This window comes from Carassius auratus, chromosome 8 (assembly GCF_003368295.1).
Source record: "Carassius auratus strain Wakin chromosome 8, ASM336829v1, whole genome shotgun sequence".
Classification (NCBI taxonomy): Eukaryota; Metazoa; Chordata; class Actinopteri; order Cypriniformes; family Cyprinidae; genus Carassius; species Carassius auratus.
Window position 1 is genome coordinate 18,854,923 of NC_039250.1, and position 19,945 is coordinate 18,874,867.

Here is a 19,945-nt window from a genome sequence, read left to right on the forward strand (position 1 = left end):
TTGTGAACATTTATGCATTTTGAAGACACTTCCAAATTAGTTTCACTGAACATACACACTGTATGCTTTCATAACATCTTTTGCTCTTAATTATCATAATTTATGTTCCACTAGACACACTCAAGAATAAGTCAACTCTGCCATCCAATTTTCTTAATTATCGCCTTGTCACAAAACGTGTTAAGTGGGTGCTTATAATAATGGTTCTCACATTGAAAAAAAGACACAAAATTTAAGCCGAGTAACTCAAGACTACATTTATTTCACTGGTTACTGCTATTTTACACTTTACACTGTGAAAAGTCCATGTAAAATGATTAGCAATTGATCACCCAACTGAATTGTTTAAATAACGATTTACTTTTAAAATAAAGACTATAGGTCTTTATATAGATATGCATTTCCAGATCCATATTTGGAGAAACCGGAAACGTAAAATAAATGACATTTTAAGACATTTCAGTTAATAGTTTTACTGGTTTGAAATGTGGTGTACAGATGATTAAAGGATTTTTAGTACAAAGTTCTACAAGTTTAGGAGAAACAAGTGTCAGATATGAACACTTTTTCTATTCAAAACATTATGGAGCATGATAAGCACCTAAAGCTGTTGCAGGATTTGCAACCCAGGTACAAACTCTTTTAAAAACCGTGGGTTGCAAACAGAAACAGCTGTTTTTTCCAGTGATTTCACAAATGTCTTATGAGAGGAGATTGTTGGTGTCAGACTTTATTTGACATGGCTGAAATAAACTCTTTCTTCAGAATCTCACCATCAAGGTTCCGACCTGAAGTGAGAAGACAGTGAATGGAAAATTATTTATGATAATGATTTTTTTTAATGCAATAAATGCAATTTGGCATTTGACAGAGTTATAGGTATTGTATATTAAAATCTGCAATATTTGATCTTACCAATGAAGACGAGTCGGTTGCTTCTTGGCTCATGATCTGCCCAGGACTCTGGAGTCTCATCCAGCTCATAAAGCTCATGGACACCCTGCAACATCACCTTCTTTTGTTTCTGCTGGATGGAGAGGATCCCCTGCCACAACACACAGGATATACGGTTAAAGGCAATATAACCTCACAGAAGTCATGATTATCGGTGGCTGACATAACATACAGTATGGAGAACGAATATATGGACGACTGTATCCTCACCTTTAACCGGATAACTGCCATTGGCAAGCCAGCTTTGTTCTTAAATGTCTTTTCCCATAGGAGATCCTACAATTTTTTTTTTACATTTTCAACATTTTATATTTTTGTAAAGATGTTGTTCTGGGAAGAAATCTTTTATTCACATGCTTCCTTAAGCTATCTGTACCTGAACGAATATATTTAATAGGTCTTCTGACACACTGCCCGGAACTTCAAATGTAATAGTCAGCATACTCTGAAATAAAACAAATGCATAACCCAAACATTAAATACTCGTCAATGAACACAAATAAAGGGAGCATCTCAAATGTCTCCAAACAGGTCAAGTCACATTACAAATGTACATTAGCTTTCAAAAGCAAGAAAAGCAAGCAAGTCTCTAATGCCCACCAAGGCTGCATTCATTTGTTCAAAATTCCATAAAAAAAGCAATAATGTTAAATAATATTGCCATTAAAAATAACTGATTTATTATATTTATTTCATCTAAATTAGTCCTATGCAAAGCTGAATTTTCAGTAGCCATTATTCCAGTCTTCAATATCGCATGATCCTTCAGAAATCATTCTCATATGTTGATTTAGAGTATTCTTTGAAAATATATATATTCTTTTTGTAACATTATAAATGTTTTTACTGACACTTTTGATCAATTTAATGCATGGGATTTGACTCATTTCTGTTTGTACTGTACACAAAACATTTCTAATAATACCTTTATATCTTTAAAGGTTTCAGTATGACACTTGAATGAATTTCCCCTCGCTGTTAAACACTTGTACTACTTCAGCACCCATCCTGCTGTACTTCTCTGGGGCGTCACATGGGCCCTTTACTGATATTTAAACCATTGTTTGTCTGTGTTAAAAGTTACACACTTCCTTTTTTCCTTTGGAATAACAAGAGAAAACGGCTCTCATTTACATGAAAAGAGCAGTGTGGCTTGACTCTGAAGGGGGAGGGTGGAACAGGCGATGGATGCGGGAAAGTGACCCATCTACTGATAATAGCTCCTATGGAGGGTTTGCGTCAAGGATAGAAGGAACTTGACAACATTTAACATTTACTGATCCTTGTGGTTCGGACAAACCCTGAGAGGAACCTTCTGGGAAGAGAAGCTGGGCCTTTTTTTTTTTAAATCTCAGAAGTAAAAAAAAAAAAAAAACATTCAATACATCGATTCAAAATATAAAAAAAAGGAGTCATCTTCACCTTGTCTAGATGTGGTTGGCTTGTTTTCACCAGCTGCAGCTTTTCAGCTAACCTGTGGAACGCAAGATTTCAAGACATTTAAATGTGAAACAAGCACATTGATTGATGTCAAACAACATCCTTTTACAAACCCAAATGTATCAGACAGATGTACAGTCTTAGCTAAAACCTTTCAAAGGGTTTGACTACCCTGACGGCCCCTAATCCTGGTGCTGGTGTGATGCAGAGGAGCTCTGGGGTTTAGTAACCGTAAGATTGAGCTTAATACAGAAAGAAAGAAGAAGAAAGCGTTTGAGCGGGCTCTGACCCCTCGGGGAGGGCAAACACAGCTCTGTGGATTATTCGTCGGACTGTGAGTACCACACAGCAGACCAGAGGGGGGTCATCCCAGACAAGCAGCCTGTGCTCAGGGGGGCAAATGGGCCAGAGTCGGGGCTGAAAGACGTTCTGTGTGGAAGTGCTTCTGTTCCTTTACTGCAGACACTGCTATAATCCTCCGCAGCTGGGCTGAGCTTTTCACATTTACTCTGTCTCACTGTAATTACTCTTTAAAAGGGCGTTTCATTTTTTGGTTTTGTGTCAAGTCATCGACATTAGCATGAGCTAATGGAGTGTTTGATCCTCATCGGACACACAAAATCCTCTGGAAAAATACTGGAGAACAGAATCGCTACTATAATTCAGTAAGAAGCAAGTAGTGTAATTCTTGCAAGTATTCTTCAAAAGCACTTACCTTACACCATCGTTGATATCAAATGAATGTAAATCTAACACTTGAGACAGGTCAACCCTAAAAGCAAGGAAAGTACTCTTAATTTGTATGTGTATATAAATACTCAACACGTCTGTCTTTGATGTTATTTATAGATTATAGAAGATAAATAGTGTGGAAAGAGCTTAAAAATATGGTAGAATATGCAAACAAATTTGTAATGTAGACCACAAAGTACATGTTTTGCATTTGCATTGCAAAATCACCTGGATTTTTGTGTCTCCAAAATCTTCACAAGCCCATTTATTGATCTATGAAGAAGAGGACAGAGCACATACTGTAAAACCAACTCAAAGACATTATCCAATGACCATTATAACTAGACTTCTAGTGAATGAAAAAGCGCAAGGTCTTTATTACAATACTAGAGTGTGATGGTTGCCAGGACATTGCTCTGAGGTAAGAAAACTGCTTATGTGATAATACACAACAAAAGTTTTAATTCTTTGCATTAGAGGTTCAAATAATTAACCCCACGTATGAGCGATATGCTCAAGCAAGCACCATTTATAATGAATATAAATGTTAGTGTCTTCACCACAAGACATTTCTGACATGTTTGAGACAGACACCAGCATCCACCGAATAACATACAACTAGTGATTCCCGCTACATTGGTAATATACTTTTACTGCTATTAACATTCCTTAACAGTTAAATGCATTAAATGTATTTTTTTTTCTTTTTGATTATGTCTTTAATTGATTTTTCTGTACATTTCTGTCACATGTGCATAAACTGACAGTCACCACTGATAAAAGCTACTACTAAATATATCGTAGATTCTTCATTATCTGTAAAGTTGCTTTGCAATGATTTGTGAAAAGTGAAAAGCCCTATACAAATAATCTTGAATTGAACTTTTAGCAAATGAATATCCATTGTTCATCTTATACATTATAATGTTGAAATGTCTACATTCACTGAAGCATTTTAAACTGTCAATAAGAGTTTTTGGTGCTTTATTTGTAATTTATTTAAACAAAATTGTTAAGACCTTAAATAAGAAATGTACTGGGGCCAGTTGCATAAACTTAAGCAGTTTTCTTAAGAACTGGTCTGACCAGCTAGCAGCTAACCAAAGGGTTATCAGACTGGATTCAATTTAGAATAATCTACATTTTTATGTAATTAGATTAAAAAAAAAAAACAGTCTCAAAGAAGAAATAATCTGACTAGACTAGTCTAAACCTTTTATGCAACTGACTCCCGGTTATGGGCCAAGACACAACAAAATAATTTAGAAATCAATAAATAGATTTCACACAAATCATTTGTACATTTATTTTACATTTTTAAGCTAATTTTAGAAAGAACATCCATTTTTTTTTTTTAGAGTTCAGTGGAATAAAAAGTGTGTGGTTCTCACCTCACTGTATCTCTGAGCGCCACCAGCTCACTGTCATCCACTAGATCAGTTTTATTGATGATGGTCAGATCAGCAAGAGCTATCTGCCTAAAAACAGAGAGCAGAATTCAGTACAATTCACATTCACCTGATAACTGCTTCCCATCTTCCCTAGCTGTGTGTGCAACAAAGGCTGGCGACACCTCAGACGGTCGCATACGGATTATTCGTCATAAAAAGCAAAGCCCCTCTCTGTGCATCTACAGTTGCTGTACGCAAGTATGTGTGATTACAGTCGTACAATACATCAATAGAACAATACAGTACGAGAACAACTCATCCCATTCTCTCGCTCTTTTGTCACTTTCTTTACTGCTCAGTGTTCGATGTTTCACTCTCCCTTTGTAATTAAATGTGTGTGTGTGTGTGTGAGTAAGTGTGTAAACACTCTGTTGTGTTTCCTCCTTCCCCCTGCCTGTTGTCGGGTCGTGTGTGGGTGGCATGGTTTGTGGCTAACTCAAAAGGCGCCACCATTTTGCGTGGTAGGAAAACATAAACAGAGAGCAGAAGTGGTTTTTATGACTTCTGACACTTGTGAGCATTTCAACATGCCTCCGAACCCCAACAAAAACACCCCGACCGCAGCAGGTGAGGTGGAAGGAGCTGGGCTGGAATCGGATATGCTTGCGCACAAACATTAGAGCCAGCTGTCATCTTTAATAGCGATAACAGTCATATATAGAATTTTAGAAGACCACACAAGAGGTGCTCATAAAAATCATGGTTACTGGACGACTTGACCTTTTTGAATCTTGTAGTACATCTTGATAATGATGAAGATTGTAACTTCTTTTCTTGTACTTTTAACACCAGATTTCTATATTAATGGATCAAATAAGATTTTACCTTGCAGCTTCATTGATAAGACCCTCTGGCTTCTCTTCTGTTAGATGCTAAGAGACACATAGGAAATAATGATTACATAACACATACAAAACATCTATTAAGACAAATCTTAAAAAAAATAAAAAATAGGATTTACATTTTATTTTTACTACATTTCAGGGATGCATAGCATATCTCCATATCGGTTCTTGGATAAATTTTTCAGTGTACATTATAACATAAAATGCTGTGATATCTAAATTTACTTCTACCATTTAACATTTTCAGTATTTTGGGTTTAATTAAATGTAAACATTTTAATTTAAATAGTGTGGAATTTTTATGTCACAAATACATTGCTTATCATTTTTCAGTGTTTTATTTAAAATTTATTTAGGGTAAACAGTATTTCATTTTAATAGAAAAAAATGATCATTATTGGCATATTTTTAATGATAAACACAATGGACAAAGCACTTTGTGGCACTGAGTGGTTTATTGCTTTTACAATGTAAAATAATTGCTATGCCAATTTGCCACAGTGCAGTAATATTTATCAGAACAAATAATTCTTCAGACAATACAGGTAAAAATTATTTATTAGACTAAGAGTAAGCTGTTTATAGTTGCAAAAAAAAATACATCAATTGATATTTAGTCACAGGCATGTGTACATTAGCTATGTTTTGGCAGCTTTGAATGTGGCTCATCAAACCAGAATTTAGAGTCTGGACTTGCTCATTTCTAAGATCTAATAGAATGATAGGAACATTTCATGTCTCATTAGCTCCTGTATACTTCTGCACTTATGTCCCGTCCAGCTTCCTTCCTGAAAACACATCTTTAACATCAGTGCAGATGAGCAAACTGACAACTTTGCCATTATAAGATGCAAACTAGCTGAAAGAAATCCAATTTCCAGGATATTACAACTTCTGAACAGTTTGCTTATTGAAAACAATCCCATTTGTTTTCTTGTGTGTGCTGCCTGTCATCTCTGCTGACCGGGACGAGACATGTCTCATTGTCTGTGTTCAGCATGTAATAACATTGAGCTCTGGGAGTGAGACAAGTTTCAAAGCAGCTGGCAGAGATCAAGGCACATGAGGGCACCTGATGGGCATGTCTGTGCAAGTCAAACCCCCCCCACCACCCCAAGTATCTTTTGTATGGATAAATATATCTGGTGACAAGAGCAGGACAAAGGGTGACAGGCCCATTAGAGTGATTTGCCTTGATATCCATTATTTCTTCAGTTTCTATCAAGCCCTCCCCGTCTTCACATCAACAGGAGCTCACAGATCCCAGAGGGCCACGGTGCCGAGAGGTGCCACCTCTGCAATAAAAAGACTGACTTGCCAAGACTGACACCACTAAATTGCAGCCTATTATCCAGGTGTCAGTACCACTGTCCCGCTCCCAGCCTGACGTGTGAAGAGGAAAAGCAGGGGAGGGGGTACTTCAGTAGAACACAATACTTAAAAACTAATGTTAAATAAAATAATTTTCTGAAAAGACCAAGTAAAATGTAATGACTTCAATAACATGGACCCAACTTTGTGTTTGCGTACTGTTTTTTCCATGTAAAAAATTCTATCTATCTATCTATCTATCTATAACTAACAGCGGGTCTTTAAACAATACTAGGCCAACACATAACTTTGATTTACAATACAAAAAAGTTTTAAAAAACATTTTAATATTAATGTCTTTTTCTACTAAACGTTTTATAATGTATCATGTTTATCAGGATTGTTGATGTGTTTATTTTTCATAATCTTTTACATTTCATATTTAATTATTGTTCTATAATTTTTTTATAATTACAATTTTAATTTTTTTAAAATGACTAACTTGTTTATAAAATATAATTTATGAAATTGTTTTGATATTTATACATATATACATTATTATTTACAGTATAACATTATTTTTTACAATTTCGATTTGGTGTTTTTTTTTTGGTTTTTTTTTTTTTTTTTTTTTTTACATCAATTCAATTCCTGTACTGAAAAAATGTATAAACAAAAAAAATATTGGTTTCCATAAGTTATTTAGTCTTTGGTTTTGACAGAATGGAGCAACAACTTACCTGCATCCCATATTTAGCATCTATAACTGTGACAATACCTATGTAGGAGATGAAGACACTGCATTATATAAATATAATAAGTAAACTATCAAAACTTCATTTTTTGGCAGCATTTATTAGTTTAGGTTCTTACCGTCCAGATAGACATCACTTCCTAATTCTGCATCAACCCAAAACATGGAAGCAACAGCTCCTGGTTTGGAAAACATGTATAAATCATTGGTACAAAACCACATATACACATATAAAAACTAAATAATTATATTTATTTCTCATTTTACTGTAAATATACAAATGGAAAAAAACTTAACTTAATTACCATTGAAATAATATATACATATATATTTAAATTAAATCATTTCTCAGCACTCATGATTGGAAGGTTTGGAAAAAAATGTATTTAATTATATTCTATTCTATGCTTCACTGTAGCATTTTATAAGGTTTTGCAGTGCTTATTAGGTTACTAGACACTTTTTTCCTCAAACTCTGGTAAAACCGGTTAAATGGGTTGTGGGTGTAGGTATGCTTTTTAAAATGCATAACTAATTTTTATGGGTGGCTTAAAATTTTCCAGTTACAAGGTACATTTTGTTTATTTCCATGCTTTCCAACTTTTCTTGTAAAAGTTATTTCACAGCTTCGTGTTACAATTTGAGGCCATCTTGTTCAAATAATGGTATTTTGTCAAACTGTCAGGGTAGAATAAGAAAGCATGATAAATATTTGACAGAAGTGTAATGAAGGCAATGTTCTCGCAAGACATCAGATACATAACCTATTCAGCCCACAAGCATCTTCTGAAGAAGGGGAGGGGCTTATCCCCCTGAGGCCCCTAGGAGTGACAGGCCTGTCTCAGCCAATGACATTCAAGAGAGGCTTGTGTCTGAGCTCTGAGGGTCCTGCACGGCACTGGCTCTTGACACCTGTCACTCACGCACACAGACTGGCCGCAGAGATGCTGCGGACCCTTCCAGCTTTTCCACTGATCTCGGTTTCACTCTCAATTGCTTTTTGCTATGTAGGGTGAAAAATTATTCTTTACAAATGCCCCTTTCACAAAGTACGTTGGACCCAGCAAATTGCCAGAACATTGCCGGGTCACTTTCTGTGTGAAGCAAACACATCCCGGGACTGATTCATGGACCTAATAACATTGTCGGGTTCAGTCCCAGAATGAGCTCTGTGTGAACAAAAGCCAGAACTAATGGCGTTTCGTGATGTGATGTGATGACGCACATCATCGCGTGACTCTTTTACCGGGTATTTTGAAGGCAGATCAACGTTCGCGACGAAACAAATATGTGCAAACTGTAATGAAGCAGAGATCAGTTAGTTCCTCACGATCCACGCTGAAGCTGAGATTGTTCACCAGCTAAAGTATAAGGTGCCTAGCGTTTTCGACTCGTACATTACACATCATGCCCTGATATCATGTGTCATTACGGGACATTTACTGGTTGTGTGTGAAAGCACGCACATATTCCGGGTAATCACTGGCAGTGTGAAAGTGCAAAATCTAGCGACCCGGGAACAATTGCGGGGACACATTACCCGTGTATTTGCTGGAATCGCAGTGTGAAAGGGGCTAAAGATGTCTAAACTGTCTGCAGTGTAAAAAAAAAATCTGAAGTTACATTAATGGAAAGATCACCCTCAGGCCATCAAACATGAGGATGAGTTTGTTTCTTCAGTGGAACAGATTTGGAGAAATTTTTAATTATCATGACTCCAGTCCACCAATGAATGCAATGGGAATCAAAACCTTTAGTTTTAAACCATTGCTTGTGGACAAAATATCAAAACTGGTTTGGAATGTTTTCGCTCATAAACGTTGCTTGATCTGCACATATTTCTCTCCTGTTTCGAGACTTTTCACTGGACAAAGCAATATTATGGATAGAGGACTCTGTCTGAACAGACAGCTTTTCGATTCACAAGATGTTAACTGATGTGAACTGAACTGAAAATGTATCTGTTGCTGTAGATGAAATGCAGTACCTGGATCTGCCAATCCAGTCGTCTCTAGAAGGATGTAGTCAAACTTTCCTTTCTTCTCCATTAGATTTTCAATAGCTTTTAAACCATTGTCTCTGTAAAAGCAAGGGGTGACAATCTATTATTTGACATAATTCAATATGCGCAAGTACACACTAGTTTGGGACTGGCAAGAAGTATCTTATGCTCATCTTAAGTCTGCATTTACTTGATCAAAAATATAGTAAAACAACAACATTGTGAAATACTGCTACAATTTAAAATAGTGGTCTGATTTATGAATACATTTTAAAACTGCAATTTATTTCTGTGATGCCAAAGCTGAATTTTCAGCAGCATTATTCCAGTCTTCAGTGTCATATGATCCTTCAGAAATCATTTTAATATGCTGATTTAATGCTAAAGAAATATTTCCTATTATTATCAAGTCGTGTAGTTCTTCTTAATATTTTCTTAAAATTAAAATCAATTTTTTTTATTTATCAGGATTCTTTGATAAAAACAAGTTAATAACATTTATTTGAAATAAAATTATTTTGTAACATTGAAAAGTCCTTCTTGTCAAATGAATTATTATTATTCAGTACTATCAATTTAATATTTCCTTGCTGAATAAAAGTATGAATTTTTTTACATTTTTTGAACAGTGGTGCATGTGTTAATTATTCATCACGCAACAGTAGTTATGTTTTTTTTAAATGCCATATAAATAATCAATAATTAGAAACAATTAAATAAATAAAACAAGAACAACAGTTATTAATCACTGGAATGTACCAGCAACCAGAAATAGTGGGTTTCCATTTAGGCCATCTTAAAAAGTCCAAAAATAGTTCTGTAGTCCAGATGGAACTGTGTTTATTTACACACATTCATATACTTTATAGTTGTGTCCTATTATTGAGTAGTGTGAACAACCGTACTTGACAGAGCAGCAAAGGCATCCGTTCCTCAGCTCCAGCCACTCCTCATACAGCTCTCCTGCCTGACTGACAGCTAAAGACTTCTCCAGAGCACTGCCTGCAGAACAACACAGCACAGGTTCAACCTCTCAGCAGTAGCACAGTGTTACAATGCCCTATGCACTGCACATCAAAATGTTCATGAATATGCTCCGAATTACTAAAACAACACAGAAAAATTTGAATGGTATAATTATGAGTCATCAGATTAGATAAGCATGTTAAAGAGAACAAATGAAAATGAAAATGCAAGTATTCCATAAAAAATAAGGTTCTAGTATATTGCAGTGATTAAGAAAAAGTGGGAATGCTTTGCTGCCCTCTCCTGGTCATAACAGCGAGAAATCCTCAGGGACTGTCATAGAACAAAGGCATCTAGGAATAAAAACTAGACTAGGGGTCTCTATGATTATTTGCTTACTCATTTTAAACTTACCTTCACCAAATTCGTTAAGAATGACAGCTATTCGTTTATTATGCTGCTCTGTTAAGATGTAGTTCAAAAGTGTTGTCTTTCCAGCACCTGTATTTGGAAATGAGAGAAATAAAGTGAACCTACTGGGTATACAGTAACACATTTTTGCATTATTGCATAATAGAGCATATGTTTTTTTATTCATCTAGCTTTCATAAGTATGATTCATGGTCTACATGAATCATATTTATAAAAGCAAATATTTACTGTTTCTTTCTATGCTGACCCAAGTATCCAGTGATGATGGTGACTGGTATCTGAACTGTGGGTCCGGTTTGCTTCTCCTTGATGGGAACTAACTCTGGACATTCATCCTCTTCCTCCATTACTGAGATCTCCTGAACTGATGAGAGTTTATAAACACACAAACAGGAATTCAGAGTGGTTTATTTACATATGGCAATGGCAAGATGAGACAGGATATTCATTTTTTTAGTGATTAGTCAGCGAAGGGCATCTCATTCAGAGGAGCTCGAACATAAATCTAGCATATATTATATTTCACCGTGTTTGATAGATATGAGCTGTTAATGTGAGCCACACACATGTGCTGTCAATGGCTGTCAATACAGTGCGGTTTGGCACTACTACTGTCTACAAGCGCCATGCATTAACACAGTAGAAGCGAATAAACACGAATAAAACACCACTTACTATTTGCGAAATACGAGCTCTTAGATGAAGTACTGTTTTAATACATAACCTGCAGAGTGAGTTCTGTCGTCCAGTTTGTAATAAAAGAGCAACACTTAATTGAGCGATGTGCTGGTGTGTATGTAATCACGGTCCGAGCTGCGCTTTGGATTGAACTACAGTTCCTAGTTAAAAATGAAACGAAGGATACGTGCATGATGTGAATGGTGTTTATACCTGCTGTGTTTAGCATTTCACTTAAGATAAAAATAAATAAATAAAAGAAAGCATAGAGCTTAATATGGTGACAGTAATAAAAATATGCCCCTGATTTAAATAGACTAGAACACATATACGCACTTTATATAACTAAGAACACGCAGTATTTTTCTTTAATATATAGAAAATATAACGTTAATTTATAGAAACATAATTTACTTTTATACATTTTATATTTTGGTACATTTTGACTAAACAGAAGTATTAAAAAATAATTAAAACAGACAAAAGCACAATATTAACATTAATTAAATACAGCTCTTAAAATGAAAATATAACGTACAAAAATGACTTGAAAATATTAATAAATCATTAAAAAATGCTGTAACAATGTATAATAAATAATGCTAAAATAGTATTGTTTGAATGCAGTTCATGGCCGACAGGGGTCGCAGCTGTCCTGTTTCACATCGCTGACTAGATTTCATTTCATTCAGCAACTTGACCAAGTGTAAAAACCAGCTTATCCACCAGATACCACAATAACAACATAAACAAATTTGCAATCATATTTTATCAAACATATTTAGTCGATAAAAAGATATACAGTCTTGTTATTTTTTCACATCCTAACGTAAACCAGTATTTTTGTTTATAATGTACTGCTGTCGACGTCACCCATTAGTTTTAAGTAAACCCACCCTTAACCTTCACAACATCGTTTAGCCTCTCTCTCTCTCTCTCTCTCTCTCTCTCTCTCTCTCTCTCTCTCTCTCTCCCTCTCTCGTTTAAATCCACTCTGTTTGGGTTGAAGTTGAAATGCGGAAGTTTCCGCCCAGCAAAGCCACTGATACCGCGAAGATGAGGCTTGTGATGCCATCAGAGATCATCCCCGCACCGCGCTGCTCTCCGCGGCTCTGCGTGGACTGAGATCACACTCGCATGGCTACTCTGCCAGCGTCAGAGCGAAGAGCATTCGCTCTCAAAATCAACAGGTAATCTTCAATTTCCTTTGGCTTGACCTCCTAGCCCGTGCACTGACAGATCCAGGGAAGCTGAGCTGACTTTTGGAGCTGTCTGTCTGTCCGCAGTCAGTGTTTAATCTACAGGGAGTTTGGGTGAATTCCGGAACAGGCAGCTACACGTTTGCTCTGGCACCATGAGACTTGATAGTCTTGTGAGTCTTCTTATCAGTTATGGCTAGTATGTGATATTACATCTTATTTAATGAGTCATAGCACAAAAAACAGTATTTATCAGTACATTTAATGTTTTATTTTTCAGTATGGAAATCTAATTTTCAAACAAGCTGAAGTAGCCTATTAATAGCAACCTGTCAACTTTCAGATGGTCTACATTCAGATACATCCGTGCTGTAAAATAGGCTTTCCATATGTATCCCTTCAGGCAAAAAGAAAGAAAGAATGACTGAAAACATGTCAAAGCATTTCAGTGCAATTTTCTTTCATTTCCGTGTAATTCTAAATATGGATCTCCTGTCTATTTATCATTTCCTCCACAAGCCCCCCTCGCTCCTCTGGTTATGACGAGTCAGTACTGACCTCTGTTAGGTGTAAAGTTGTGGTGGAAGTTTGTATTGTTCCTGTTTTATTGCACAACAGGTGGGGAGGAAATGAATATACGGACATAGTGGAAGAAGGGAATCCAGTCCGGTAATAAAACAAAGGGAACAAAGTGCTCATATACAGGGTAATGATTGGTATTATGTCTTGTGAGTTTATGTCACACAGGCACACAAAGGTTCATTCATAACATAACTGTCATATGCCACACTCCATTTTTTCCCCAGCAGACTGTGGGAATCATGCAGTCGAGTGTCTTTATGTATTAATAAGCTGTTTGGTTATAGTCACATGTGTTTAACCACTATCTGGTGGTTGAAGAGTAAGGCTTTTGGCTTGTAATGAATACGCTGCAGGTTTGATCCATATCAAGATGGTATGTTGCAATTCGGCACTGAATCTCTGGCTGCGACGTGTGCGATCTGTGTATTTATGTTTTGGATTATTATATATTTTTAAAAATGACAAATAATCCGTCTTCAGTAGCTATACATCACCCACAGAGAGCATTTAATGGCTTTGCCAAAACTGAAAAACAGTATTTTGCATGTTCTGCAGCATCCTGTAAAAGCACAGTTGTTATTGTGCCTGATCAGCAACAGTATTTGATAGTCTTGTACTGATTACTAAAACATGAAAAGATATGTAATGTAGCTTTCTGAAAAGTTTGTTGCAGAGATGAAAACTTTGATATTGGTACTTTAGGATATTCATTATTAGTCCATAATAATTTCACCCCCAAATTTAAATTGTCATTAATTACTCACCCTCATCTCTGGGCAAATTCCTAAGACCTTTGTTCATCTTCAAAACACAATTTAAGATATTTCTAATGAAATCCGAGAGCTTGTAAAATAGTTATGTTTTCCTGTGAGATTGTTTTTTTATTATTATTATTATTTTATGGCCAATAAGTACAAATAGTTAATATTAAATTGTATTTTATCAAAATACACAAAAACTCTAAAGATGATGTGAATTAATGAAGTGCAGTGAATTTATGAATAATGTACGACAGTGGATGGATATTCATTTTGATAGTTGCTAAAGATTACATTATTATTAGATTATTACAGATCAGTTGTGAGTGTTAGATGATGGCAAAGGTAATCTAAATGTAATGAGCTGCACTAAACAACAAAAAACACATTATGATCTCACGCAGTGAAAAAAACATTGAGTATTAACGAGGACACTGACATGGTGCCAACAGACAAGACAGAGCAGGTTACTCTTGGTAGCAAACAAAGTCTCCACTTTCAAATTTAGTCTTTTCTTAGGAAATTCAAACAACAAATACCGTTTTGTGGATCTTTATTGTGTCGTGACAGATCACTGTAGCGCCTCAGTTCAAGCAGCAAGTGAACCATTCGTTTCTTCCTTTTTACTAGTTATAGCATGAAATAAACATGAATGAATATCAGAATGTATCTTGTTTCAACTGCGCAAAGATGTCAATACATAAACTACTCTCCTGTCTGGTTTATTTGTCTGACGAAAATGGCAGATTCTGCGTTATGCTTGGCCAGATCGCCTGTCAGTCAAACTCCCTGTGAAGGGTCTGTTGTGTCAGTACATCTCTATTTTATGGTTAACTCTAGGTTTATGTCCGTTGTCACATTAGTTTTGGGTAACTATGATTAGGCAATTAACAGCCACTGTTTCGCTTCCTCGTTGTAAGGACACAATAGAAAGATTAGAGCCAGTATGTTTCTAAAACAAAGTGAAGCATTAAAAAGCCTAAAGCTCATCAGCTAACAGGGTGATTCCCAGATTTCATGCAAGTGCAGCCTAACCAGCGCATCTCACTGGGGGCCGATACTTGCTGTGGCTGCAGCTGCTGTATTGCACAAGCTGAACTCGTGCTGTCTCGTGCAGACAGCTTTGGATAAGAGGAAAAACGTCAGCGCATACGCTGCAGATTTCTCTTGGCTCATGCACCACCCTCCGTGTCCCTTCTCATTTTCAGTGGCCACACATTTATTTGCATGAAGGATGCATTCACACATGAAAAGGCCTCTGAGCACAGCTGTGTTTTGCACTGGAGGATTGTGCCCTGGGGTTTTTGTTTGCTCTTCATCCCATCTTCTTTTTCATAATCCTTTGATTTTTCTGGGCGCGTGAAGGAATATTTTTGTATGAGAAGTGGGACTTAATGTTTTAGGACGGACAATGTGGTGAAAACAGAATGAAATGAGACGTGGCAGACTATAAACGAAAGCCCTCAGTCAGCAGAAAGGCTGTAGTTGAAGGAAATGCACGACAGTATCACGAGAATAGCTCTTTAATTTCCGTTATCTTCAGCTGATGTTGACCTTCAAGGGAAGTTACGAACTAGAGTGGTGTTCTTGCACAATCGTGTTGTGAGGCACCCTGACCCACAATCATACTTGGCTGCGATGGCTAAGACAAACAATCATAGTCCGCTCTCTCTGGAATGTGGCTGCCGCTTTCATGGCCGTACTTAGTACTTATGTTTTACTGTCAACATGCAGAATCTGCAATGGGGAAAAATAAGTACACATTTATTTTTGTTCATTTAATTATTAATCTTTTTTTTTTTTTGAAGATGTCACTTTTGGTTATTGACATTATTGAATATTTGGATTCTTTCTAAATCTCATTTTTAAACAATACATTTAATGAAAAGTTTAATTCTAATTAGGTTACTGTAGTACACTACACTGCCATACACTAAAGTTTGGGATCACTGTTAATAAAAGCATTCAATTGATCAAAATATACATTTATAATGTTATCAAAGATTTATATTTCAAATAAATGCTTTTGAAAAATTATATCATATTAGACTGTTTTCTGAAGGATCATGGGACACTGAAGACTGGAGTAATGGCTGCTGAAAATTCAGCTTAACAATCACAGGAATAAATTACATTTTAAAATATATTCAAATTGAAAAAAAAAACTGTTACTTTAAATTGCAATAACATTGCACAATCTTATTGTTTTTACTGTATTTTTAATCAAATAAATGTAACTTTGGAGTGCATAAGAGACTTCATAAAACTTAAAAAACAAAATCTCACTGACCTCAAAGTTTTGAATAGTGGTTTATGTGCTAGAAAAAGACAGTTCACCCAGTTCACCCATTCTCACCCAATTTACTCACCCAAACAGTTTTGGTTACCATGGACTCCTACTGTACAGACAAAAATAACACAGAGACATTTTTAATTTTTGGGGAGGTGAACTATGACTTTAAGAGCACTGTTAATGTGCTTACCATTTAAGAGTGCAATTTTAAAATGAGTTAATCCCTAATAATTTTTTTTAAATACAATAAAGATGCATTTTAAATTAATGTTGTGACTGTTAAGGGATAGTTTAACCAAAAATGAAAATTCTGTGATTCATTTCTCGTTCCAAACCCATAAGACCTTCGTTCATCTTCAAAACACAAATTAAGATATTAATTAAGAACAAATTAAGAAAATAATGTTTGTTATTATTATTGATGAAATCCTAGTTTTTCCTGGCCCTACATAGACAGCAACACAACTGACACGTTCAAGGCACAGAAAGTGCAAAGAAAACAACAACAAAAAAACGACTTCATTCAACAATTTATTTTTCTTCTTTTCATGGTACTCTTGTGAACATGCATCGACTGAGATGGAAGAAAAAAAATTGTTGTATAAAGTAAAAAAAAAAAGCAATTTTTGTACATAAAAGTATTTTTATAGTTTTTTAACATTACGGTTGCATTAATGACCACATGTATTGACATGTATTTTAACCCCCTTAATTTTTTTATATCCTTGCTACCTTTCTGTGCCTTGACCGTTGCTCTGCTCTCTTTATGCAGGGTCAGAAAGCTCTCAGATTTCATCAGAAATATCTTAATTTGTGTTCTGATGATGAATGAAGGTCTTATGGTTTTGGAATGACATGACGATTAGTAATTAATGACAGAATTGTCATTTTTGGGTGAACTATCCCTTTAAAAACATTCAAGCAGTAAGAAAAGACATGGCTAAATGACCAAAGGCGTCTGTCTGATGTGTGTATAGAGACCAGCAATTAAAAAAGTGGCACAGACAGAACTTACTCCGTCCCTTCCCCTTCCACCCTTCAGAAGTTTTTTAGTACCTGGTTGAGCCATTTAAAAAAATTATTGAACTAAATGACCCAAATGCTTACAGTAATTATCGTCAGAATTACGGGTGCACGATAAATATCGGCCGATAATTAATGCGCATCTCGTCAGTAAAGCCGGTTCTCTAATCAGCTGTAAATTGTGAAATCACGCAGTTGATGGAATTTACTGCTGATTAAAGAACCGGCTTTACTGATGAGATGCACATTAATTATCGGCCGATATTTATCTTGCACCCCTAGTCAGAATGCATCAGAAAAGATTACTGATCTTTGTAGTCATACTATCAAAAAGTCTGTAACAAAATCAAGATAGCTGTTGGTAAAGTGTGAGCTCCTAACATGTCATGTGTGTTTGTTTTTGTGAAATGTTCCCAATAATTACAGCTCCTGTCAAAGTTGATGGAAAGCCAATGGAGCAGAAGGAGGGTCAAATTGGGACTCATCTCTCTGCACCCTATGTCATTACCTCCAGTGCAGAGAACAGTCCATTAAAACACAGAAACACCATCATCCAGAGTATCATGAGCTGTTTTGTGATGAACATTCCAGTCATATTAGAGACTAACATTTTTATGTAGATCACACCCGTCTCAGCCTTTTATGTTTAATTGGTTTTTCTTAGTAGTGTTTTTTTGGCATCACTCTCACCATTAGGACTGAACGCCTGGTTATCCTAAAAAAGATCTAATATTCCTTTCTTTGCTTTTATGGAGAAATGTGATTTTGCTTTTTTTTTTATTATTAATTCAGCTTGCGTTTCGTATTACATGAGGTTTGAGCTTTGATCTATAATGACGTGAGCTGTTATGAACGAATCGTGAATGTGTTGGATTACTAAATACTCTCTGCGGTATTCTGTGATCTGTCTTCAATATAGAAAGGCTGCATGCTATAATTCACTCCTGTTTGTCTTTGCTCTGTGGTTTAGAGAATTTGCATGCTCTCCTGCTGCAAACTTAACTTTTAAAGTAGTTAACGAAGTTTGTAGCTGATTTTGTGGATATATTCCTGGAAAACATATCTACTCTAGTTTTTAAAAACTAGCCATTCGAGTTGATATTTTGAATTGGCACAAGTTACCGAACAGAGTCCTGAAAAACAAGAACAACAGCTACAACATTTTTGAATCAACGGATGGTGTTGCAGTTCATTTCGTTTTGCAGCCTTTTTGTGTGATTGCCTTGTTCATAAAGATCTAGGAGATTCAAACGTTTTTTTTTTTTTTTGCCATTTCTAAAGCGAAGTCTTGAACTCACCAAGGCTGCATTTATTTGATCAAAAATACATTAATAAAGTAAAATATAATTTCAATTCAACTGCTTTCTTTTTTATATATATTGTAAAATGCAAGTCATTTATGTGATGCAAAGCAAACACATTGAAAATAAAGTGCACATGATTACAGAAACCCCATTATACTGCAACAGACAATCTGTGTAAATGTGTTTGGAAAGAAACAACACAGCGTTATGAATTGTGACCCATTTTTTTAGGACTTTTGATAAGCGGGTGCACAATAGCACTCTGTTGTATTGTGGCCTGGAGGGCTTACTGTCAAACCCAATACCTCTCTGCTTCTGAGGCGAATCCTTCTGTTGAAATGAATGGAGATTAGGAGAAAAACAGGCTGCATTGTGGGAATTGTTGTCTGAGACACTGTGGGAATGTGACTGAGGTGATTTAGGTGTGAAAAATTGTAACTAACTGCTTAAGTGGTAACTTGGTTGCAGCGGGTGTTTTGGAAGTAAATCTCAAAGTAAATCTCATGCTGTGTCATTTTTACCCTGTGAATTTTCATTTCATCAGTGATGCAGCAGTGGGACAGAGAAATCTGGGACACTGTCTGTCTGATTTTTTTTTTTCTGCTTTGCCTGGAGTGGTTAGGAAGCACAGGTGCACCACAGCACACACACACACACAAACACATACATATCAGCACACCCTATCCAGTGTTTGGGGTACGTCATTAGAGTGTTTTAATTTTACACTTCATTTGAGGATCTCGCAGCATGCATGCTTTTCAAAAGCTGATTGCTGCATGTGGCAGAAGGGTTTGTTGTTGTACTCACCCAAAAGTATACAATTAATTATTTGATATTAATACATGTACAAATGAATGAACATACAAAAAGCTTTGGGATTATAGTAGCCTGAGTACTTAAGGAACTGCGCTGATAATGCAAATGTTGTGGGTTCAAATCTAGTGGTTGACTGATGTGGATATTTTAAGGTGATACTGATAGCTAGAGAGCAAGGTGGCTGCTGGCTGATACGTATTACTTATTACAGTTTAATAAAGGAAGTTGAGATGTACACCTAAAGTGAAATTAAATATATATATATATATATATATATATATATATATATATATATATATATATATATATATATTTTTTATTACACAGTACGTTGCTAGCAATGTTAAGGTCATGGGTTCGATTCTGAGGGAATGTGTAAAAGAATGTAATAACCTGAATGCATTG

General features: G+C 35.8%; 2 protein-coding genes across 4 annotated transcripts in view; one reads left to right on the forward strand and one right to left on the reverse strand.

Annotated features, from left to right (window-relative positions):
• Positions 1 to 236: 236 nt before the first annotated feature.
• On the reverse strand, positions 237 to 11,743 carry cbwd (COBW domain containing). The gene is made up of 16 exons (XM_026270059.1): positions 11,563 to 11,743; positions 11,135 to 11,251; positions 10,870 to 10,956; positions 10,395 to 10,491; positions 9,475 to 9,566; positions 7,607 to 7,666; positions 7,474 to 7,511; positions 5,403 to 5,449; positions 4,518 to 4,604; positions 3,355 to 3,399; positions 3,110 to 3,166; positions 2,377 to 2,428; positions 1,331 to 1,399; positions 1,165 to 1,230; positions 916 to 1,045; positions 237 to 788 (listed from the first exon to the last, which is right to left on the reverse strand). Exons 2-16 carry the CDS (start codon positions 11,232 to 11,234, stop codon positions 724 to 726), a joined length of 1,092 nt encoding a protein of 363 aa, XP_026125844.1. The 5' UTR covers positions 11,235 to 11,251; positions 11,563 to 11,743; the 3' UTR covers positions 237 to 723.
• Positions 11,744 to 12,494: 751 nt separating this feature from the next.
• Positions 12,495 to 19,945, forward strand: part of dock8 (dedicator of cytokinesis 8) — a 45,482-nt gene continuing 38,031 nt past the window's right edge. For all 3 annotated transcript variants that reach the window (XM_026270055.1, XM_026270057.1, XM_026270056.1), the window contains exon 1: positions 12,495 to 12,755. In XM_026270055.1, the coding sequence (XP_026125840.1) occupies positions 12,703 to 12,755 (53 nt within the window). In that variant the 5' untranslated portion in view covers positions 12,495 to 12,702. The remainder of the gene's footprint in view (positions 12,756 to 19,945) is intronic.